The 26,021-nt window shown below is 43.4% G+C and overlaps 1 protein-coding gene across 1 annotated transcript in view; it reads right to left on the reverse strand.

Moving 5' to 3' along the window:
* SLC39A9 (solute carrier family 39 member 9) overlaps positions 1–18,687 on the reverse strand; it is a 42,102-nt gene extending 23,415 nt beyond the window's left edge. Inside the window, exons 1-2 of the mRNA XM_082275923.1 lie at positions 18,504–18,687; positions 2,361–2,483 (exon numbers count right to left, since the gene is read on the reverse strand). Coding sequence (XP_082132049.1) covers positions 2,361–2,456 — 96 coding nt within the window. The 5' untranslated portion in view covers positions 2,457–2,483; positions 18,504–18,687. The remainder of the gene's footprint in view (positions 1–2,360; positions 2,484–18,503) is intronic.
* Between the last annotated feature and the right edge of the window lie 7,334 nt (positions 18,688–26,021).

Raw genomic sequence — 26,021 nt, forward strand, 5'->3', positions numbered from 1 at the left:
CTGCTGCACTTAGGGTTCCTAAGAGCACAGTGGCCTCCATAATCCTCAAATGGAAGACGTTTGGGACGACCAGAACCCTTCCTAGAGCTGGCCGTCCGGCCAAACTGAGCTATCGGGGGAGAAGAGCCTTGGTGAGAGAGGTAAAGAAGAACCCAAAGATCACTGTGGCTGAGCTCCAGAGATGCAGTCAGGAGATGGGAGAAAGTTGTAGAAAGTCAACCATCACTGCAGCCCTCCACCAGTCGGGGCTTTATGGCAGAGTGGCCCGACGGAAGCCTCTCCTCAGTGTAAGACACATGAAAGCCCGCATGGAGTTTGCTAAAAAACACCTGAAGGACTCCAAGATGGTGAGAAATAAGATTCTCTGATCTGATGAGACCAAAATATGACTTTTTGGCCTTAATTCTAAGCGGTATGTGTGGAGAAAACCAGGCACTGCTCATCACCTGTCCAATACAGTCCCAACAGTGAAGCATGGTGGTGGCAGCATCATGCTGTGGGGGTGTTTTTCAGCTGCAGGGACAAGGACGACTGGTTGCAATCGAGGGAAAGATGAATGCGGCCAAGTACAGGGATATCCTGGACAAAAACCTTCTCCAGAGTGCTCTGGACCTCAGACTGGTTTACCTTCCAACAAGACAATGACCCTAAGCACACAGATAAAATAACGAAGGAGTGGCTTCACAACAACTCCGTGACTGTTCTTGAATGGCCCAGCCAGAGCCCTGACTTAAACCCAATTGAGCATCTCTGGAGAGACCTAAAAATGGCTGTCCACCAACGTTTACCATCCAACCTGACAGAGCTGGAGAGGATCTGCAAGGAGGAATGGCAGAGGATCCCCAAATCCAGGTGTGAAAGACTTGTTGCATCTTTCCCAAAAAGACTCCTAGCTGTATTAGATCAAAAGGGGGCTTCTACTAAATACTGAGCAAAGGGTCTGAATACTTAGGACCATGTGATATTTCAGTTTTTCTTTTTTAATAAATCTGCAACAATGTCAACAATTCTGTGTTTTTCTGTCAGTATGGGGTGCTATGTGTACATTCATGAGGAAGAAGAATGAACTTAAATGATTTTAGCAAATGGCTGCAATATAACAAAGAGTGAAAAATGTAAGGGGGTCTGAATACTTTCCGTACCCACTGTATATACAGTTTATACTGTATTTAAAATGTTTGTGATTTTACTTTGGGGAACATTATTCTGAAATCGTTTGACAATTTTTAGATGCAGCTTTTCACAGATTGGTGAACCTCTGCCCAGCTTTTCTTCTCAGACATCTTGACTCTCCAAGATGCTCTTTTTATACCCAATCATGTAACTGACCTGTTGCCAATTAATCTAATTAGTTGCAAAATGTTCTTCCTTGTTAGTACCACTTACTTTGCCAGCTTTTTTTTGCCCTGTCCCAACTTTTCTTAGACGTGCTGCTGCCATCAATTCCAAAAAGTTCCTATTTGTTTCTTAAAATGGTACATTTTCTCAATTGAAACATTTGAGGTTTTCTATTGTGACTAAAATATGGGTTTATTACATTTGCAGCTATCCTGCCAGTCATGCTGCAGAAAACACAGCTTTAAAGGCTGCAGGCTCAGCAGTCCCAAGGCTCACTCATATAAAGTTTCAGGAGGAATTAAAGATAAAAAGGTAAAAATTTAGATGTTCCCTATAACATAGCAAATCTTTACTTTTTCAGTTCAGGTCTACCTAAAGCACCAATAAAAAGAATTAAGCTGGATTCACACTATACAGTTTTTGTTGTTCAATTTCCTTCAACTATTTAGTGCAAGGGTCTGCCTGATTGCATGGAATTTGAAAGTGTTTAGGCCTGACCTCCATATTATATGGTTTTGGTAAATCTAAAGGAAAAACAACACAACTGTAAAAAAATGGTAGTGTGTGTAAGTCCCATTAGAGGCTAACAAAATCTAAATATACAGTACGTTATAGATATGCAATACATACTGTACATTACTTCGGGTTAAGAAAGCAAAAATCAGATCCAGTTTAAAAAAAAAAAAAAATTATATAATATATATATATATATATATATATATATACACACACACACACACACACTAGAAAATGTTAGAATATGAATGTATACAATTATTTGAGCTTAAAAGCCCCATTGTATTTAAAAGTCACTAGCTGCTCTGATTTGGTGTCATACAAACAACAATAACTTGGTTCAGCCAGCAAAGTTAAGCTAAAGGCCAAACAATGCAAACTATTTATCATTTCATATGCCCAAAAGTGGCCGATGATTCACATCCTGCTTGGAGGGTTGAAGGTTGTTTGAACTGTGAGGTGGAAATTAGTGAAGCAACTCCGAGAAAGAAAACTGTTTTCCATACCTCCGAGAAATTGACTGCAAGGGGAATTATTCCTGACACGTAGCATCCCACCAGCATAGCCAGGGATAGCAGGCTAATAGAACTGAAGTCATCCATGGCCGCTCTCTTCCTTCAAGGTCCAATCTGCAACACAAAACAAATGCAAACCATGATATAGTCTATTGCCCCATACACACGTGCAGATTATCTGCAGACTTTTGTCTGCAGACTTACCAAAACCATATAATATGAGGTCAAACCTAAACACTTTCAATTTGTATGCAATCCGGCAGGCCCTTGCACTACATAGAAAAGGTAAGTCTGCAGACAAAAGTCTGCAGATAATCTGCAGGTGTGTATGGGGCATAAGGCAAAGGATTACAGAAAATATCATTACTTGCAGCTTTGGCTATTTGACGATTCTTTTTACAACAAAAACCTTTAAGGACGATTAGGAAGGGATTTAATCGATGCAATTATTTAGTTGTTTAACTGTTCTTAATACCTACTACCTTATATAAATGGGGCTTAACCACCATAAAGGACACCTTTCTGTGCAACCAACAACCCTGCCTTTCCTCCTTTCACAGCCTATGTCCCTTTCCATAGGACAGACTATATAATGACCACATACAGTAAAACCTTGGATTGCGAGCATAATTTGTTCCGGAAACATGCTTGTAATCCAAAGCATTCGTATATCAAAGTGAATTTCCCTATAAGAAATAATGGAAACTCAGATGATTTGCTCCACAACCATTTATATTCATAAATCCTTAAGTTTATGGTCCATATAGAAAGATTAAAGTAATGTTGTGTAACCATAAAATGTCCATCCACAAATGGCGCCTCCACAAGGGGATGAGAAGCAAAATTCAGCAGGAGCTACGGAGTATAAAAGAGAAGAGAGGCGCCTCTAAGTGTAGCAATAGGGTTACATTTAGAGAAGATACAACATTTAGCAACTCACATGGTTGATGATTAAGTGGCGGTTCACACTAGTACGACTTGTCAGGCGACTTGGTCAGCCTGACAAGTCACGCACCGTCGCGTCCCATAGTGTAGTACAGGAACGGTTCTAATAGGAGCGACACAAGTCGCTGAGACTTAGAAAAAAGGTCCTATACTACTTCGCGGCGACCTCAGAGCGACTTGCATAGACTTCCATTATGTAAAGTCCCTGCAAGTCGCTCCGAAGTCGTGGTGCATAGTGTACGTTTAGGAGGTCCATTTCTTAATCTTTATGCTTCTTATCCACAGTTCAACACAGCCATTGCTGAAGCAAGGTCATGCCATTTTATCTGCACCCGAGCAGTTAAACAGGAGATACTTGATTTTAATATGACTTATTCAGGACACAGCAGTAACCATCATTTCTTACAACTCATGTTCCTGTCACATTTTCTTGCAGTGGTCTCCAAGGTTTACTTATTATACCTTGTGGAGATCCAAACCCAACAGTCATCTCTTGCTTGGACAATTAACTGCTGTTTTTTTCCTCACCCACCACAACTTCTAGCCCAGCCTCTCACTGTCTGTAATTATAAGAATGGTAGTACAGTATTTATGTGAACAACTATGCTTACATGGAAATATAAAACGAGGCTAGGTTCCCTTTTTTATGTTTTTTTGCAGTGCATTCTCTGCGCAACTTTAAAATACATTTTTGATGCGTTTTCATGCTTATTGCATTTTTTTTGAAAGGAGTAGGCTGGTTGTTAAACAAACAGATAACCCTACCAATAACGCAACAAAACGCACAATTGTGCATGTAAAAAAAGTTCCTAAGCCTTTTCAAAAAACGATAAGAAAAGTTGTGTGGTGGTGAAAGCAGCTAACCCGCGCAAAAGGATGTGAAAACCAAATAAATAAAAAATAATAAATCAGTGAATAAATATATATATATATAAATAGTGTAGTAGAATTCCTAAAATTAGAAGCTGCAATCAACACGTGAAAACCGTGGAATATAGAAAAATTAATAAATATTACAAAAAAAAGATTGCGCTCTAATAAACACTAGTGCAATCATAAAACTTAAGTGCAAAAATTGATATATATCAATAAATAAATATATATGTGCAAAATATAGATTGGTATATAAATAAATAAATATGGTGAGACAAAATTGATCAAAAGTCCATTAATCATATATATCATAAATAAGAGTCCATGGTGATGGCAATGAATATCCGAAAAGGAAATGGTATCAATATTATTGGCACCTGTTAGCTATATACACCTCCACCAGAAAGCAGGGACACCCGGTGTGTATACAGGCTTACCGGATGGAGTGGACCCCTTAAATTATAGGGGGTCAGCTTAAGCGTATACAGGACATCAGACACCCGATACCAGGATATGCACCAACTTCAACATATCCAAGGAACTCCAAGCGACTCCTCCTTTAATAACACTAAACCTGGGGGTGGACTCCCACACAGCGTACCCAGAAAGGAAAAAGGGGGCTCAAATGGTGAAGTACGTATTATTGATAAATATATTTATTAAAGATGGATGCACTTACATGGTAAAAAACAATATCAGGGCATATCAGGGTTACACTGGCGGTCTCCGGGTTAGGAACACCTTCCGCGTTCCATCTGCGTTCCACCGGGAGCCGGAAAAGACGTGGTAGCGCAGTCACGGTCCTACGTCCCGACGCGTTTCGTCAGCTCGTACTCTGACGACAGAAAAGCCTTGCGTGCATAGAAGAGGGAGAGCGATAGGAGAGTCCTCTGCGCCCTATGCGGTGCCACCTCCTCTACCAGGCCTAATAAGCAAACTAGAACCATCAGGAGGACAAGGAGGGAAATCAGGTCTTGAAGAGTCCTGAGTGAGTGACCCCCTGCAGAACTTACATATCAGATGATAGTGCCAGAACATGTAGTCAAATCTGCAAGAGAGGTGGTGCAGCGCCAACATTCTGCCAAGCCTATGCCATATATAGTGGCTATTCTTGCAGGAGTGCAAGAAGCTCTATGGATCAATTTAAGTTCAATATATCGGTCCCTAGCTGACACCAGAGTCCTGAACGGGTGGTCCCACATGTCATCCCAATCATCCCCCTGAAAATTGGGTATTGATGGCATCCAAATGTCCCTACATTTAAGTAGTGCTTTCGGCCTTTCAACAAATAGCTCTATATAAACCTCCGACAGGAGTTTTCGCAGCGACTCATGGCATAAAAATCGCCAGAGAAGACCTGATCTCTAGAGTTTCAGAACCAAACTGTGCCAAGAATTCAAGCCACAACTGCAAGAAACGGAAGAGATACCAATTTGGAAGGTGGCATTTAGATTTCAATTGATCGAACGTAAGGAGTCTCTCCCCCCCCCATGATATCCTTTAGTTGTTTAATGTCCATTTGGGCCCACAATGCAGGGTATGAAATGACACCAAAATGGGGAAATTTTAGGATCGAACCACAATTGGGCACTTGGTGAACAAACCAGAGCCTCAGGTTGCATCAATAACTACACCTAGTCCCAGGCATGTAAGGTAGCGGGCATTGACCCAGTCAAGGGGGATACTACTTGGGAACCTCTATAAACCAGGTAGTAGAGGCTCTCGTATGATCCCAGGAGAGCAGCCACAAGCACAGTTGCTGCGTCACTGTCATCCCGCAGCAACCAGTGCCTTGCGACAACCATCTGGCCTACCAAGAAGTATTTGAAGAGGTCCGGCAAATGCCAGGCCTCCTTGCCCAAGAGGTTCCTGGAGAGTACAAAGCCCTATCCTGGGATTAGATAAGCCCCCGTTCACACTGGGGCGACCTGTCAGGCGACCTGATCGCCTGACAGGTCGCCGTAGGTCGCCTTCCATAGAGAAGCTGCGGACCCGTTCTAATAGGAGCGACACAAGTCGCTCCGACTTAGAAAAAGGGTCCGGAGCTTCTTTGGGGCGACCCGGAGCGACCTGCATAGACTTCAATGTTATGAAGTCCGTGCCGGCCGCTCCGAGGTCGCGGGGCGAGCAGCGCGCCGCAACCTATGAGGTCGCCCGGCAAAGTAGCGTCGCCCCAGTGTGAACGGGGGCTAATGGCCATAAAAAAGAACTCAACAGGCTATTTGCACGTCTAAAATATGAAAAAGTTGGGGAGTTACACAAAAGATATAGAAATACTGGCAAGATTTTCATCTTGAGGAGGTTTACTTTACCTATTAATGAACGGGGTAAGTGTCGGAATGTCTCCAGTTTAGTTATTGTGGTGAAATTTCAATCACATCTGAGCAACGCTGCATGTTTTTACACACCCCATTTACTTGAATTAGTTGTCCTACACATGAAAAATGAGCCGAAGTACCTACTGTACCCTTTTAACACCGTTTTTGCATGTTTTGTCACACATTAAGAATGAATGACTACCAAACGTGCATTCTGCATTCTGGCGTGTTTTACACACGTTTCCACTATGCTCAGGTGTGAAAGGGGCCTCAGAGTCATCATGAGAAGTTAGTCATTATACGAAAAGGAGTATTTTTTCATCTGACATGGAGGAGTTTTCTACACAAGATAGCGGAGGTTGCAGAGAGGCCCGCTCCAAAACATAGGGATAGCTTTTTTCAGTTCTCCAACATAGGTACATTATTGGTATATTCAATCATTGGAAAAAAGGTGAACTAACTGAAAGAAAAACTAGGAGTGACACATGAAAACAGGCAAACATTTTCTACCCTCTTAGCCTAGCCCTATAGCGATTCTGACAATGGTGATTGACCACCAGGGACAGGATCTCCAGTGTGACATGGCCATAAAATATTGGTTCTAGCCAGGGTGGATTTGATTTAAATCAAGTCAGTTTAAATCACGATTTAAATCACTAGTAAAAAAAGGCCTGATTTAAATCAACTCAATTTAAAACATAATTTTTAAAGAGCAACTGTCATTTCGGTCCTCCTCTGAACCACTGTTGACTCACCGACAGTCCCTTTCATGGGACGGCTGGTGATGCGGCAGTGACACAACAAGGTGAGGGAAGTGGTGGTCGCAGGTAAGTGGATGCCCGCTAACAGGTGCTGCCATGATGAAATGACAGGCTCTATTTAACCACTTAAGCCCCGGAAGATTTTACCCCCTTCCTGACCAGGGGGTATTTTGTGATTCGGCACCGCGTGACTTTAATGGACAATTGCGCGGTCGTGCGACGCTGTACCTAAACAAATTTGGCGTCCTTTTTTTCCCCACAAACAGAGCTTTCTTTTGGTGGTATTTGATCACCTGTGCGATTTTTTGATCACGCGCTATAAACAAAAAAACAGCATCAATTTTGCAAAAATAGCAATATTTTTCATATTTTTTTTATATGAAATTTCCCCAAAAAAAATGTAAAAATCAAAATTTAACATTTTCGGCCAATTTGTTTTATGCTACCTATGTTTGGTAAAAAAAAAAATCGCAAAAAGCGTATTTTGATTGGTTTGCGCAAAAGTTATCGCGTTTAACAAAGGGAAAGATTTTTGTCATTTTTTTTTAACGCGTAATGGCGGCGATCTGCGATTTTTTTTGCGGTACTGCGACATTGGGGCGGACAGATCGGACCCTTGACTGACATTTGTGACACTTTTGGGGTTACCAGTGACATTTCTACAGTAATCAGTGCTATATATATGCACTGTTACTGTAAAAATACACTGGTAGTGAAGGGGTTAACTTTATTTGGGAGGGAGGGGCTGTGTGTATCCCTAGGGGCGTGCTTTCTACTGTGATTGGCTGTGGCTTGAGCTGTAAGGACACTGATCAAGGGATCTACATACTAGATCCGTGTGATCAGTGTCTTTACAGCGAGGAGAATGACAGGTGGCTTGTTTACACAAGCTGCCTGACATTCTCCCTCTCCCACGCCGATCGCCGAGTGACCGGCGGACATCGGGTCCGCTGGTCACACGCGCGGGGGGGGGGGGGGGGGGGTCCGTGACCACGCGGGAGCGCGCCTCCGGCGGCGCACGCTCGTTTCCTAGACCCTCACAAGCTAGTGACGTAGCCCTACGTCACTTTGCCTGTGAGGGGCTGACTGCCGACGTAGATCGGCGTTAGGCAGTCGGCAAGTGGTTAAATGTAAGGACTTATTCTTACTGGTAGTTAGAATCTTTAATATTTGCAAACAAAATGAAGGCTTCCTATTTATAATAATAAGCTGTCAGGTTAGTAAAAAAGCGATATCTGAGCTGATTCAGTCATACAGTTTGTAGTGTACATAGATTTGCAAAACAATGGGATAAAGATATATTCCTGAACTTTGTTTTATCTCATGGTTACTGTGAAATTGTGTGAATGCATCAATGCAGTGCATCTTATCTCAGCTTGCAGAGCTTGGATTCATTGAATGAGATTACCAAAAATGTAAATATTGCAGAATATACAGAAAACCCCCCTCCATTGCGGGGGTTACGTTCCGGACCCAGCTGCGAAAAGTGAAAATCCGCAAAATAGAAAAACCCTACTAAAATACAGTGTAGGCATGATTTTTTTACTGTCACTGTACGTGTAAAAGCATTTTAAGGTCTTTAAACACACTTTTAAAACAATAGAAACTCGTTTAAACACATAAAAGATACTGAGAGACATAGCAAGAGCTATGAAAAACACAAAAATATTTCATTTTTAATGATTTATATAGTAAAATAACAAAAAAAAAAAATATACCGGGACCGCAAAAACTGAACCGCGATGGAGTGGGGGTTTACTGTACAGCCTCATGCTACATAACCAAGCTTCATTTCCTGATGAATAAACTAAATTACAGTATCTTAAATAAAAAACTATCTTTTGACAGATTTTTACTCCAAAAACATTTTACTAAGGCTAGGTTTCCACTAGTGCGGCTACGAAGTCGTGCTACTTCTAGCACGACTTCGTAGCGAAAGTAAACTGCGGCTTCAGTGAGACTTGTCCCTCATATATAGAGGGAAGTCGGCTCAAAAGTAGTGCACAAACTACTTTTGAAGTCGCCGCAACTGAAGCCGCGGCAGTGGAAACGGGCCCCATAGAAAACAATGGCTTTTGACTTGCTGTGCGACTTGACATGTGTCAAGTCGCACTAGTGGAAACCGAGCCTTAAGAAACATTTTTTTTTTCCAAAAACAAAATTTTATAAAAATCAAATAAAAAAAAAATCAGTTTAATCCATTTTAAATAAAAAAAAAAATCCAATTTAAATAATAAAAAAAAAAAAATCAAATTTTCTTTTTGAAAAAACATTGATTTATATCCACCCTTGTTCTAGCAATGAATACATAAGTTTGCAGGTATTGTACTAAGAATACACAATCATAGAAAAATGCACAGTCAGATGCATTTCTATTGCTGGAATGCGGCTTTAGGCTCGGTTCACGTATATGCAAATCGGATGCGTTTTCAACTGCATACGATTCGCATAACATCTGAACTCGGACCGGCTTTCAATGGAGCCAGTTCTAGGGCGGATACAGTCTGTTTTTTTTTTTTTTAAAGAGTCCTGTGCGATTTTTAGTCCGGTTCAGGTGCGAATTCAAGTACAAATTTACACCTGAACTGGTGAACAAACCGCACCAGACTTGGACTGCAAACCACAGCCAGATATGTGTGAACTCAGCCTTAAGGCCCATACACACTTGACGGAAATCGGACAATTTTTCTCTCTCTTGCTCAGCGTTCATAACCGTTGACAGTGCAAAAATGTTCCACAAAAAAAAATAAAAATTGTGGACATTTGTTCCCAGACTTCCGGGTCGTCAGCAACTTCCGATCATGCGCGGTCTTTCGTATCAGATTTTTCACGGACTTACTGCATACACATTTAACGGAAATTGGTCGTCTGGGGACGGACGATAAAAATTTTGGTGTTTGTCCCGTTTTCTTTTGTTGAAAATGTCGGCATCGGCTGCTGAAAGTTGTGTACACACTAGCCGAAAATCGTACGATTTTACCTCGGACGGGAATTTTCGGCAGATTTTCTACTAGTGTGTACCCCACTTTAGGCAAGGATACCGTTCCAAATGTATTTTTTGCCATTGGTAGCCCAGTGGAAGAAATAAAACAGTTCATCATGAACCCCGACCCACTTAGAACTCTCAATCCATGGAGACATATCAGATCCCGTATAGTGCAGTGATCAATACAGAGCTCCTGCAGAGTGTGAGCAGTCAGGTTTGCTGGGTCAGCAGAGGTCAAGAGGTCTACGTGATGGCAAACAAACCAGGTTGTATACATTCCACTGGAGCCAAAAAATTATAAAATGCAATCCTGACGGTGCCCCAGGCAATTGCCCCACCCTGAAAACACCCCTGTATAGTCTACACTGTTTACTGTAATTATCTTCAGTGTAGCAGGTTTTTGTGTTTTATTTACAGCCCAGCTATGTTTTCTACAAACTGTCCTCTGATTGTTAGACTGGAAACACAAACATGGGCTCCCAGCATTTCCATTGCACCAAGCACAATAACACAACATACCGGATCAGCACAACGCAACTAAAATACACAGCAGAAGCTATTTTTTTCTGGGGGTTGTCTCATAGTGTATGGGAAACAAAATCTATTTTTCAGTATTTCAGGCTTTATCTGCCTGATAATTGTTTTCTCTTAAAGCGGAGTTCCGGGCACAGAAGTAATTTTTCACTGAACATACCCCCGGGACAGTCAGGGCTAGCACATTCCACAATGGCTAGCCTCTGATCTGTCCCGGTTCGCACTTACCTTTTAGAAGAAATACTTACTTAGAAAATTTCTTCCACAGCGTTTCCATCTCTCTTGTGGGCAGCTGAAGCCGGCGCGGTCCTCTTCTGTGTCTTCTTTCGCGTCTTCGTGTCCCAGAATGCACTGCACCGGCCCCTCTCGTCACTTCCGGCGCGGCGCCGCATTCCTAAACAGCTTCTGGGCATGCCCAGAAGGTGTTTAGCAGGGGAATGCGGCGTCGCCCGGAAATGACGAGCGGGGCCGGTGCCGTCGCATTGATTCCTGGGAGCTATGACGTTTAGCTCCCAGGAATCATCGCGAGGCAGGAAGTGACGGGGTGAGCCGCGGCTCCGAGGGAGGAAGCAGTCAGAGGTGAGTATTTAAGATCTTCAATAAAAAGGTGCGTAAACAAAAAAAATAAAAATAACTATCCAATTCCTTTTCAGGTGAGCTCTACCTAGCGGAGGGGCACAAAAAAAAAATCGTTTTTGTGCCCGGAACTCCGCTTTAAAGCGGACCTTCAACCATATGGCCAAGATACACAATAATAAAATCAGCCGAACATTTCCGTTCAGCGAACGATCGGCCGATATTCTACTCGTTAATGCCCAGCTACCAATGAGCGATATCGATATTGTAAACTAAAAATACCGTTTGAAAAAAAAAAAAAAATTCTGAAGTCTCGTTTGCGAATGAACGATATTCTATACATTGGTGTTAAGGTCGTTCATGTGAAATCTGTAGAACATCATCACGCTGAACACTGTTTCGATGGTTAGCGGACAACGGTCAGGCGATATTCGGACCTTGTATGTTGGCAACGTTTTCAACCAACGAACACTTTTTCATTAGTCGGTGGTCGAATGATCAGGCGATATTCTACTCGTGTATTCCGGCCATAACGGTGAAATTGTCCTCAGCGGCCTTCTCCTCCCCCATCCCCACTTAGCAATGGACAGCACCATTTGGGCTCTTCTTGCCTCAGCTTGGATCCCGAGAGAGCGCTGCAACCTATCTGTACATGCTCAGGAAGTACCCGGCGCGCACACACACACATACACACACACACACACACACACACACACACACACGAGTTTGGCAGCCCATGGGCAAAGACCACTAATGGGGAACTTGTCTTTGCATGTATGCAGATGACAGGTTCTGCCAGGCCGGTGGGCACATCTGAGCATTTGCCATAATGACAGAGCCTCTAGGGGGGGCCGAACCATTTAATGAGGTGGACTGAAGATTTACGTTAGGCAAATATTTTTGTATCTCTATTTTTTTTTTTTTAATATTTTAAAGTGGAAGTAAACCCTTCTATCGTTTTCAGCCAAGGAAGTTGCCATCTTGGCCCCTGTGTAATCCTCAACTGCCATAATGCTGCATGTGATCAGTTAGTACACTAGCCATTGGACGGTTTGACAGTTTGGTTGAGAGCACAACCAGTGCACATGCCGGAAATTTAACAGTTTCAAAAAACAGTTACATCCCAAAAGTGGAAACTCTGCTTATCTGCCTCCCCCCGCTCCGATGCCACATTTGGCACCTTACGTTTTTGTCAGGTACCCATCCCCACTTCTGGGAGACTTTGCTGTGGTGAGATCTCTCCAATGTTCAGCCCCTCTCCTCCTTCCCCCACCGCCAGACCATTCAGATAGCGCTGCCCGCTTTGCGCTCGCGCAGTAGGCAACTGGCTGTGAAGCCGCAAGGCAACAGCAGCACCCAAGAGCCGATGTAAAAATTTGGCTGGGGTGCCGATATCATGGGATCCATGGACAGGTAAGTGTCCTAATATTAAAATTAATATAAAAACTGAAGGAGGCTGGATCTCCTCTTTAACCATTTCTGGCCCGGAAGATTTTTTCCCCTTAATGACCAGGAAATATTTTGTGATTCGGCACTGCGTTTCTTTAACTGACAATTGCATGGTCGTCTAATACTGTCCCCAAACAAAATCGATGTCCTTTTTTCACACAAATAGAGCTTTCTTTTGGTGGTATTTGATCACCTGTGCAATTTTTATTTTTTTTCTTTGACAGGTACTCTTTTGGAGGGATCTGGGGGTCTAAAAGACCCCACTCCCCTCCTCTGCACATAAAAGCATTCAAAACGCTGTCATAACATCCACTTCCAGGTTTTTGCATGGAGACCCGATCAGAGCCAAATGCGTCTTTGATCGGGTCTTCGGCGGCCGAGCTGGCTGGTTGCCCAGGTCTCCCGGTGGGACAGGAGACCCGGGCTAGCCGCGGAAGGTGGCGGAAGGGGGGCGTTCCCTCCCGCTCCTTATAATGACAGCCGAGCGGCTTCTCAGCCACAACGGTTGTCATTACAAGACAGCCGACTGTCGGCTATGGACGTCGGTACCGGGGTGATGCCTCTAGCTGCAGGCATCACTCCGGTACAAGCACTTTCCCGAAATATCGGCAATGTCCGTCACCTTGGTGGCCGATTCTGACATATTGGGGAAAGTACAGATCAGCCCTTGATATATCAGCTTTGCCGATAATCGGTCGATCCCTAGTACAGATGACTACAGCAACAGTAGATGTTATTCTACTTTATAACAACAATGCGATATACTGCAATACTAAAGGAATAGGACACTGAGTACTACAACACAGGATAGAAACTGCTCTCTTTAAACTCTCAAATGATGGAACAGCTAAAATTAGGGATGCACCGATATACCGGCTGCCGAAAATGATCGGCGCTTTGACGCTAGAAAGAAAGGTGCCGATAGTTATCAGACAAAAAAAAGTGCAGATAATTAAAAAGTCAAACATAATACAATTATATACAAAAATGTGTGTGTATATATATATATATATATATATATATATATATATATATATATACACACACACATACACATATATATATACACACACACACACACACACACACACACACACACACACACAACCCAATTCCAAAGAAAAAAAAGGAATGGACTAATTTACAAATCTCATAAACGTATATTTAATTCACAATATAACATAGATAACATAGCAAATGTTTAAAGTGAGACATTTTGAAATGTAATGCCAAATATTGGCTCATTTTGGATTTCATGAGAGCTACACGTTCCAAAAAAGTTGGGACAGGTAGCAACAAGAGGCCGGAAAAGTTAAATGTACATATAAGTAACAGCTGGAGGACCAATTTGAAACCTATTAGGTCAATTAGCAACATGATTGGATATAAAAAGAGCCTCTCAAGAGTGGCAGTGTCCCTCAGAAGTCAAGATGTGCAGAGGATCACCAATTCCCCCAATGCTATGGCGAAAAATAGTGAAGCAATATCAGAAAGGAGTTTCTCAGAGAAAATTTACAAAGAGTTTGGAGTTATCATCATCTACAGTGCATAATATCATCCAAAGATTCAGAGAATCTGGAACAATCTCTGTGTGTAAGGGTCAAGACCGGAAAACCATACTGGATGCCCGTGATCTTCGGGCCCTTAGACAGCACTGAGTCACATACAGGAATGCTACTGTAATGGAAATCACAACATGGGCTCAGGAATACTTCCAGAAAACATTGTCGGTGAACACAATCCACCGTGCCATTCGCCGTTGCCGGCTAAAACTCGATAGCCCAATAAAGAAGCCAAATCTAAACATGATCCAGAAGCGCAGGCGTTTTCTCTGGGCCAAGGCTCATTTAAAATGGTCTGTGGCAAAGTGGAAATCTGTTCTGTGGTCAGACGAATCAAAATTTGAAGTTCTTTTTGGAAAACTGGGACGCCATGTCATCCGGACTAAAGAGGACAAGGACAACCCAAGTTGTTCTCAGCGCTCAGTTCAGAAGCCTGCATCTCTTATGGTATGGGGTGGCATGAGTGCGTGTGGCATGGGCAGCTTACACATCTGGAAAGGCACCATCAATACTGAAAGGTATATCCAAGTTCTAGAACAACATATGCTCCCATCCAGACGTCGTCTCTTTCAGGGAAGACCTTGCATTTTCCAACATGACAATGCCAGACCACATACTGCATCAATTACAACATCATGGCTGTGTAGAAGAAGGATCCGGGTACTGAAATGGCCAGCCTGCAGTCCAGATCTTTCCCCCATAAAAAACATTTGGCGCATCATAAAGAGGAAGATGCGACAAAGAAGACCTAGGACAGTTGAGCAACTAGAAGCCTGTATTAGACAAGAATGGGACAACATTCCTATTCCTAAACTTCAGCAACTTGTCTCCTCAGTCCCCAGACGTTTGCAGACTGTTATAAAAAGAAGAGGGGATGCCACACAGTGCTAAACATGGCCTTGTCCCAACTTTTTCTGAGATGCGTTGATGGCATGAAATTTAAAATAAACTTATTTTTCCCTTAAAATTATTCATTTTCTCAGTTTAAACATTTGATTTGTCATCAATGTTGTATTCTGAATAAAATATTGAAATTTGAAACTTCCACATCATTGCATTCCATTGTTTTCACAATTTGTACAGTGTCCCAACTTATTTGGAATCGGGATTGTATATACACACACTTTAAGAAAACTGTCCATTCCGGTTTTCCACCTAAGTGCATCCTGCAATTTTCAGTTTTGGTCCAGATTTTTCATTTTGGTGCCCCACTATCTAAAACCAAGTCACACTATTCTGTACTCCTGGACCCCTCTGCTGCCTTTGACACGGTGGACCACCTCCTCCTCCTCAAATAGTTCCACTCCTTTGGTCTTCGTGATTGGTTCTCATCCTACCTATCCCACTGCACCTTCAGTGTTACTATTCCCCCTCCTCCTCTCCTTTTTCTGTCGGGGTCTCCCAAGGTTCTGTTCTTGGACCTCTCCTATTCTTTATCCATTAAAGAGCATGCAAGCTCCCAAAGCGCGCACTGCACGCTCCTTTTTATACATGACATCAGCGGCTTCCACTGAGCTTCCCAATCATCCAGGAAGCGCCAGGAACCACCGGTGCAGCCGGGACCAGCGGCTGCTCAGCCCTCCTACAGCCCCACATCTGTCCCCCCCAAAGCGAATGACCCACACTAATATCACATGCGCTGTTGTACCTGCTACATAGCTTTTACATTATCTCTATTAAAGGTGTCACAATACTGCACTCAGGTGGCGCCGCTCTTCCTTCATTCCTTGTATTCGCCATCTACACCTCCTCCCTGGGTCAGCCGATAGCTTTCCATGGCTTCCAATACCATTTCTATGCCAATGACACCCAAATCTGTCTCTCAGCTCACTGATGCATCACTAATGTACTGACAGACATAGCAGTCTGGATGTCACACCACTTCCTCAAACTCAATCCAAGCCTGGACTCATATTTCCTCACCGACGTGCCTCTTTCCTTGACTTCTCTGTCAAAATCCATGGCACCATCAACCCGTCCCCACATGCCAGGGTGCTAGGTGTTACCCTAGACTATGAATTGTCCTTTCATTCCCACATCCAATGACTGTCCAAATCACGCCGTCTCAAAACTCTCCAAAAAACATCTGCAAAATACGCTCCTTCCTAACCAATGACACAACTAAGATTCTAATTCACTCCCTGGTCATCTCTCGCCCCGATTACTGACTCACTCACTGAATTCAATTCAATGTACTGACAACAACTTACAGAGCCATTCACAACACAAGCTGCGCAAACTGTTGGAGCTAAATCCTGTATAATATTAGCATTGTGTACTATTACACTACAGCAAGGGTTGGATTTTTTTAGGAAGGACTACTAGACTATATAAGGACTGATCAGACTACACTATACAACAGAGCTCGACAAAACCCAGGCGCCAGGTCGCAATTGCGACTAGCAATGGCTTCGTGGAGCCTGGGCATTTGTGAGCCCCAGTTGTGTGGCGTGGGGGAGGGGGCGCTTACCGGGCGCACTGGGAGTCACTGCTTTGGCAGATTCATGGCTGTAGGGAAAGAGGATGGGTGGGTCAGGGCAGAAGCACAGCTGACAGGGGTCGAGAAGAGCCCCTAGGAGGAAGTGTTTCATGTGCGGCTCTTTGTGTCCCCATGAAGGTGTGGACTCTAGCCTCCTGCTCTGGGCTCCTGGAGCTCCGAGTCAGGTCTGGGGAGCCTGCTACCCCCTGGACAGCCTGGAGCTGGTGTGGCCAGCTATCAGTGCAACCTCATAGGTGCAGCATCATCGGTGCCCGCCTTGTAAGTAGAGCCTCATCAGGGCCCATCAGTGCAGCCTAAGTTTTCAGTCTTTTTTCATGTATTTAACAAAAAACCCAGTGGGGATTAAATGCCACCAAAAGAAAGCTCTATTTGTGTGAAAAAAATGTCAGTGGGAAAGATTTTTTTTTTCCCCAAAATGTTTTGTCTTTTTTCTTTAATGTAGTAAAAAATAAAAAAACTGAGTTTTGTATAAATAGCACCAAAAGACAGCTGTCTAAAAAAAAAAAAAAAAATGATGATATAAAACTAATTTGAATGCAGTGTTGCATGAATGAGTAATTGTCAAAGTGTGACAGCGCTTAGAGCTGACAATTGGCCTGGGCAGGAAGTGGTTAAAAGTAACCAGTAGGCAAATGGTTAAAAAAACTGGCTCCTAACTTTTAAAACTGGCTCCTAGATTCAAAGCTAATTTGTCAGTCCCTGATATGCAAGGATTGATCACAGCACTGACCACTAAACTGGACTACAGAAGGACTGATCACTAGACAGGACTACAGAAGGACTGATCACCAGACAGGACTACAGAAGGACTGATCACCAGACAGGACTACAGAAGGACTGATCACTATATAGGACTACAGAAGGACTGATCACTATATAGGACTACAGAAGGACTGAGCACCAGACAGGACTACAGAAGGACTGATCACTAGACAGGACTACAGAAGGACTGATCACTATATAGGACTACAGAAGGACTGAGCACCAGACAGGACTACAGAAGGACTGATCACTAGACAGGACTACAGAAGGACTGATCACTATATAGGACTACAGAAGGACTGAGCACCAGACAGGACTACAGAAGGACTGATCACTAGACAGGACTACAGAAGGACTGATCACTATATAGGACTACAGAAGGACTGATCACTATATAGGACTACAGAAGGACTGATCACTATATAGGACTACAGAAGGACTGAGCACCAGACAGGACTACAGAAGGACTGATCACTAGACAGGACTACAGAAGGACTGATCACTATACAGGACTACAGAAGGACTGATCACTATACAGGACTACAGAAGGACTGATCACTATATAGGACTACAGAAGGACTGATCACTATATAGGACTACAGAAGGACTGAGCACCAGACAGGACTACAGAAGGACTGATCACTAGACAGGACTACAGAAGGACTGATCACTAGACAGGACTACAGAAGGACTGAGCACCAGACAGGACTACAGAAGGACTGATCACTATACAGGACTACAGAAGGACTGATCACTATACAGGACTACAGAAGGACTGATCACCATATAGGAGGACTATAGAAGGACTGATCACCAGACAGGACTATGACAAGAGAGGAGCAGGCAGAGCACACTGAGCGCTTCTTACATTCCAGCTGTCCGTGTCTCCCGGCGGATTGTGTGCCCGGTACCGTCTCCCTGTGTGTGATCCTCGGTGTCCCGATCAGTCACAAGGCCTCAGCGGGTAACACATAAGCATTCGGCCATCTTGCTTCCAGCGATCCTCCTGCTGCCATGGTGTCATTCCAGGAACTCCTTCCGGGTCACACGGTTAGTGACGTCACCCGCCTTAGTAGACGGGGAGGAGTCGGGGCTTCCTGTAGTAGAAGGATGGTGTCTGAGTGGTCCATAGTGACGTGTAATGTTGTGTAGTGAGAGGGATCGGGGTAGTAGGGACTTCCTCCATGTGTGTGCAGTCTAATAGGCTGTGGATGGTTCCCCAGCACTGTACACAGTTCAATACGCAATTATTCCTCATGCAAAGTGTAAGTTTACATTTTCACAAAAAGTGAGCTAACACCCCCTGGTCCTGTACTTACCTCTGTGGGTGATGGGCTGTCACTCCCCTTAAAACCCTGATCTTCACCCCCTTCTTTCCTTAGGACTTCAGGGACAGATCAGAGTGATTCTGATTGGTTGACATGGTCACATGCCAGCAATTGTCAAATCAGAATTATTGTGACCTATCACTGAAGTACTAAAGAAAAAAAGAGGACAAAGATCAAGGTTTTCACATTTCTGGACCGCTGCAGCGGCTGCTTGGGTAGTGACAGCTTCACCCCTAGGCTCCATTCACAATTTTTGTTGAGCAATTGACACGCAATTTTGCATGTCTCATAGAGCCAGCCAATTCACTTGAATAGGCGTCCTATGCGCCTTTGTCGCTTCTGCTCCTTTTCAGGTGACAAGCTCCACACAATTTTAAAAAGATGAGGTTAGCCCTGTGACAATTGCTTGCAGAATCGCATTGCATTTGGGATGGCATTAAGGGATAATGGCACCCACATGTGCGTTGTGCAGCGATTGCCACAGTTTGGAATTCTGCCCATTATTCCAAATAGTAAAGTGTTAATGGAGACTGAGAGCTTAACCTCTAGGCGCCGGCGCCTTCTGGCCCGTTAAAAGGTTTAGGAGGCCGGGAGCAGGGTTCATGATCATGTGCCCGCCACGATTGCCTGTCCAACTTTCTGTTAGCCACCGGTAACAGTGCCGTAAGGGCGCAGGGCACAGGCTTTTGGCACAGCTGGATTTACACCAATTCACACAAATATGCGGCCGCTCTGCACCAAGGCCCACTTGCCAAGAAGCCACATATATGCGTGCAGCCGGCGCCAAGGGGTTAATACAGCGTGGTCCTGGGGGTGTAGGGTGTTCACTTTTTCATTGTTTGTGAAAATGTGAACTTTCACCTTAAGGGTCCTTTCACGCGAGCTTTCTGCCCGGCCGGCAGACTCTGTTTTGCTCAGCAGGGATCGATCAACTGTTGAAACCGCTTACTTTGCAGAGACAAACATGTCAGATCCCCGCTCCCCTCTATGGGAGGTCGGATGATAACAGACCACCTGTCCATTTTCATCCGATCTTATCCGATCCTCCAGAAAAGGGATCCTCAAACTACGGCCCTCCAGCTATTGTGGAACTAAACATCCCATGAGGCATTGTAAAACTCTGACATTCACAGACATGGTTATGCATGGTGGGAATTGTAGTTCCTGAACAACTGAAGGGCCATAGTTTGAAGACTCCTGCATGGAAAATATGGTTACCATCCGTCTGGATTTCAGGGACAGGATTGGATCGGATAGCAGCGGGTATCAGTGGACATGTCTCCGCTGACACCCGCTGTTCTATAGGGGTGCATGGAGCATCCAATCAGGTCTGCCTGAAAAACTGACAGGCACACCTGATCGGAAAGCCCGTGTCAAAGAGCCCTAAGTCATATACAGTACTGTACATATTTATAGAGTTTATTAAATAGGAACAGAAAGGGGTTTGAATTACTAAAACTGAAGAGTGCAAATTCTGATGCAGCTCTTCATAGAAACCAATCAGCTTCCAGTTTTTTTTTTTTTTGTCAAAGCATAAATTCACCGTTTAAAAATAATAATAATAAATTCACATTTTTTTTGCAGGTAATTGTTTTGTCTAAAGGCCCGTACACACGTACCGATCGTCGGCCGAAAAGCTTCGGCCGACGACCGATCTGCCGATTGTAGGCTTGTTAGTATGGTGCCTCCGACAGCCGACAAGAATCTGTCATGCAAGCATGAAAATTTTTGTATGCCGACACCAGAGCGGCCGATTGTTCGCCAGGCAATACAGAATTCGGCCGACAGACCGCAGATTTGCAAGACTGGGCATGCTCAGAAAAGGAAAAACACAGGGAAAGTTAACCATCACATGACATCACTTCTGCAGTCGGCTGTAGTCGGCAGACAAAATTCTTGTGCAGTCTTTTGCACTTTTCAACAGACACCGACAGCCCTGGACAAAAGACGGCCATCGTTCGGCCGACGATCGGTACGTGTGTACGGGGCTTTAGGAGCCAGTGAGTCATTGCACCAGTGATCAGCAGATCTCTGATACCATGCAGGTCTCCTGCAGACTGTCAGTGTAAGCTGTCTGCCTGTACATCATTGAGAACTATAAGCCAACAGCGGCAATGGTAGTTGTGGTCTATTCATTCACAAAACTCTATGAATGAATGAACGGGGGGAGAAAATTCCACACTTGCTGCCAAAATGGAGGATCAGGGGGGGTGCGGGGGCCGGTACATTTCTAACATGTTACACCCTGAATGTGGGTATAACATGTAACATGTTACAAAATACATTTTTCCAGCTGCTATCTACTTGCGCTCTTTTTCATAAAAAGCAGCTTGGCAAAACAGTATTACAATCTTTTTGATTATAAACGTTTATTGAGTTTAATCATAGATACATAGTAAATCAAGATATCAGAGTGAACATTACAAATATAATGTAAGAATCATACATCATTTAACAGTAGAAAAATAAAACATTAACTGTCTGAATAAGACATTTCTATTCTCTATGATATCATCATATGAGAGTGCGCTCTACTGGTCTGGATTTTAGGTTTGAGGTAGAGTCTTACATGGCAATGTATGTGTGAATATAAGCAGAAAGATTTAAACTAACTTAAAGAGGTTGTAAACCGAGAAAAAAAATTTTTCTCTTCTTTACATCCTGAAAGAGAAACACATAATGAGCTAGTATGCATCGCATAGTAGCTCATTATGAAATACTTACCTTAGAACGAGCCCCCGCCGTGCCGTCCGCTTACCTGTATGACGGGCGACATGTATAGTCGCCCGTCTTCCGGGATCGCGGCATCCGGCCATCTGATTGGCCGGAGCCGCGGTGACGTCAGTCCCGCGCACGCGCGCGGGAGCCGACGGTCACGGCACGGGGCTCTGAAGGAACGGCACGATCTGCCGTTCCTTCAGAGCGCATGCGCCAGTGACGTCACTGGCTGCATTAAAGGTAAATATCTCCTAAACGGTGCATGTTTAGGAGATATTTACAGTACCTATAGGTAAGCCTTAATATAGGCTTACCTATAGGTACAACTTCCTGAGGAGGGTTTACTTCCTCTTTAAAGGGAAGGTAATGTAAAGTAAAGCCCTGTACACACGTACCGATTGTCGGCCGTAAATATTCGGCCGCCGACCGATTGGCCGATTGTAGGCTTGTTACTATGATGCTTCCGACAGCCGACAGCGCATTTTCGGCTGAACAGAATCTGTCGTGCAGACTTTAAAATATTTGTTGGCCGTCACCAGAACGGCCGATTGTTCGCCAGTCAGTACAGATTTTGGCCGACAGACAGCAGATTTGCAAGACTGGGCATGCTCAGAAAAGAAAAAAGACAAGGCAAGTTAACCATCACATGACATCACTTCTGCAGTCGGCTGTTGTTGGCCGACAAAATTCGTGTGCAGTCTTTTTCAGTTTTCAACAGACACGACAGTCCTGGACAAAAGACGGCCGATCGTTCGGCCGACGATCAGTACGTGTGTACGGGGCTTTAGATGAGATGTTGTATCGGGCACCCGCTCTGGCTCATGAGGGGGCGCCCATCCCATCCATCTCCTGGGAGAGGAGTATTAAAGTCAGTATTACTACTTGTGAGAAAGCAGAAACATCATCACAGATTAGGTAATTAGGGAACATTTATATAGGTACCAGGGGGTCAATTTCAGATCATAAAGTTTTTTAGAGTTTGTAATTTGTAATAATTTGTATTGACCATATCATTGCTACGCAAATTATATGTGTTAGGCGAGTTAGTTGTAAGGACAGATCAGGGATACCTTTGAACAGTAAACACTGTAAGGGTGATAGAGTGAGGGTCTTGCCTGTGATCTTCTCTATTAGTCGGAAAACCTCCGACCAAGTACTGTATTCCGGATCTTGGGACAATCCCAGAATATGTGCCTTAGTGAGCCTGTTTCATTGCAGTTTCTAAAGCAATTGGGGGAGACTTCTGGATAAATTTTATTTAGTTCTTCTGGTGTGTAATACCATCTCGTGTACAGCTTAATAGCCGTTTCTCTCACACCCAGCGATCTAGTTGAACCCTGTAAGTTCTGCCACATGACCTGCCATTCTCCCGCAGACAGGGACTCCTGTAATTCCAATTCCCAATCTGTCATATATTTAAATTTTATCTCAGTGTCTCTTGAATTTAGTGTGGTATATAGAGTGGAGATCTGACTTCTGCCCTGAGGGTTTTTCAGACACATGTGTTCAAACGTGCTGAGGGGGGCCCCAGAAGGCTGGGAGTGGAGAGATAAGAAGTAGCTTCTAATCAGCTCGTAGTTCGTTTTTTCCGAAGGAGGAATACAATTAGCGTTTGTTAGTTTCTCAAAAGAATGAATAACTCCATCAAATAGGTCAATAATTTTGGTTAACTTATTGTCAGACCACCATGCGAACTGTTGTCGAGAATCAAGCGCTTCTTTGAATCTGGGGTCACCCAAAAAGGATGCGCCCATGGGGGGGTCCAACAGTAAGGACCATTTCTTATTTATAAATCTCCATATTTTAAGGGAGTCTGTTACAACTGTGTTACAGGTAGATATCTTACGCTTAGGGATTGTTGGTTCCCATAATAAACCAGCTAAGTGAAATGGAGTAACTGAACATCTTTCGAAGTTAACCCAAGGCGGGTTTGAAGTGCAATCATGCCAATACCCCAATTGAGAAAGTCTGCTGCATATGTAATAATTCCATATCTGAGGGAGGCCGAGGCCACCCGACTGTTGGCAGACACTTGCTGCATTTCTGGGTTTTTTGTTGTCCCAAATAAATTTATTAATGATCGATTGGAGTTTGGACGTAAAAGGCTCTGAAAAGATATACTAGTTTTGGGAGAATGGTCATTTTGACGGCCGTTATTTTCCCTAAAAAGGATAAGCGGTAAGTGGACCATACTTGTAGCATGTTACGTATTTTGGTCACTAATGGCGGCAAATTAAATTGAAAGAGGGATTTGTATTCTTTGCACAGCTGTATGCCAAGATAGGGAATCGTTTCCGAAGCCCATACAAATGGAAAATTAGATTTTAAGTCTAACGTGTCGAGGGTTGAGAAGTTCATTGGCAAGGCTATTGATTTTGACATATTGATACTGAGTCCCGATATCCCTGCAAATTTTTCTAATAATATGAGCAAATTTGGTATTGAGCGTAGTGGGTCTGGAACGAATAACAGAGCGTCATCCGCATATAAGCTTAATTTATATGTATCCTTGCCCTTCCTGTACCCCTCCACTCCCTCGTGTCTATTGATTGCTATTGAAAGTGGCTCAATAGCTAGAGCAAATAGTAGAGGGGATAGGGGGCAACCCTGTCGAGTACCTCTACCCAGTGGAAAAAAAAGGGAATTACATCCTGTCATTCTTATTCTAGTTTTAGGGTATTTATATAAGGCCATAAATCCGTTCAAGAACTCGCCAGTGAGGCCAAACCTGGGAAGGATTTGTTTGAGATAATCCCATGATACACTGTCGAAGGCCTTGTGGATGTCAAGTCCCAAGAGTAGTAGTTGTTTTTTGTGTAGGTTTGCATCCTGTATGATGTTACATGCTAATCGGATATTATCGGTAATTTGACGGTTTGGAATGAAGCCTGATTGGGTTGTGGAAATGAGTTTAGGAATTAAATTAGAAAGTCTAGCGGCCAGAATTTTACTGAATAATTTAAGATCATTATTAATAATTGATATCGGTCTGAAGTTTTTGGGGGTTGGACAAGTCTTTGTTTGGTTTAGGGAGGAGAACCATATTTGCTAGGGACATCTCTTCTGGGAATGCATTGCCTTTAAGTATTTGGTTAAAGAGCTGTGAAAGTTTAGGGGAAAGAATTTGTGAGAATGTTTAAAAGTAGTCCAGGTGCAGAGGAATTACGAAGAGATTTAATATTCTGTTCCTCCTCCATGTCAGTGATGGGTGCATTCAACTGTTCAGTGTCTGATGATGACAAAGATGGTAGTGGGATATCATCTAGCCATTTCTGGGATTCAAGTGGGGCTACTGCAGAGGGAGGGGATAGAAGGTTTGACAGTATTACAATCTTAAGGCTCGTACACACCTATAAGAAAATCGGGCGAACATTTTCATCCGAAGAATTTTCGTACGATTTTTGTATAGTGTGTACAGAACTTTCTACAGACGATTCAGAATTTTCGTACGAACATTCTGGAAGGGACAAACTCCAAAATTTTTCTCGTACGGGAAAAAACGAACGATTTTAATTCAATGTGTACCGTTTTCGTACGATTTGTGTACGAGAAAAATCAGAAAAGAAAGACTGCGCATGATCAGAAACAATAAACAACAAAAAAAAGCCTTTGTTGTACGAGAATTTTCATACAAATTTTCTTTCATCGGTTCCGATTTTCTGTGAAACAACGAGGAAAATCTGACGATCGTTCGCCCGATTTTCTTATAGTGCGTACCCCACTTTAGCAACAAATTTGTCAAATTTTTCTAGTCAGTCTGTGAAAAAGGAAGACAGTTTTTCACTTGTAGACGCAATCTTCTTACTCTCTCTTTCATAAATTGCAGCCTATCCAATCATTTTATACAATGTTTATTTTTACAAATTAAAACAAAAAAATTAACAGATGCAATATGCCAGCTAATTTTTTTTTTTTTAGAAATTGCAGCCTTTCCATAGAGGCCTATAATTTGTGGTGCGGTGTAAACCTGTAAACTTTTTCCATCTTCCGTCCCCAAAACTAAACTCTAATTTTTATTTCTTCATGCAATCTGCTTGGCCCTCTCCCTCAGAAATTGTTCATTTTAAAAAAAATTGTAAACAAATAATGTAAACAGAAGCCAGGCATCAGCTTTTTTTTTTCGTCACGCTCACAGTGTGAGGAGAAAAAAATGAAGCTGATCACTGGCTTCTGTAAGAGGGGCATCAGTCCCACACTGTCCCCACCAGTGCTGCTAACCAGTGCCACCTACCAGTGTCCATCAGTACTGCTAATCCGTGCCCACCAGTGCCACCTATCAGTGCCCATTAGTGCTGCCAATCAGTGCCTATCAGTGCCACTTATCAGTGTTGCCTTTCAGT

The sequence above is a fragment of the Pelophylax lessonae genome (genome assembly GCF_965119305.1).
Source record: "Pelophylax lessonae genome assembly, chromosome: 13".
Lineage (NCBI taxonomy): Eukaryota > Metazoa > Chordata > Amphibia > Anura > Ranidae > Pelophylax > Pelophylax lessonae.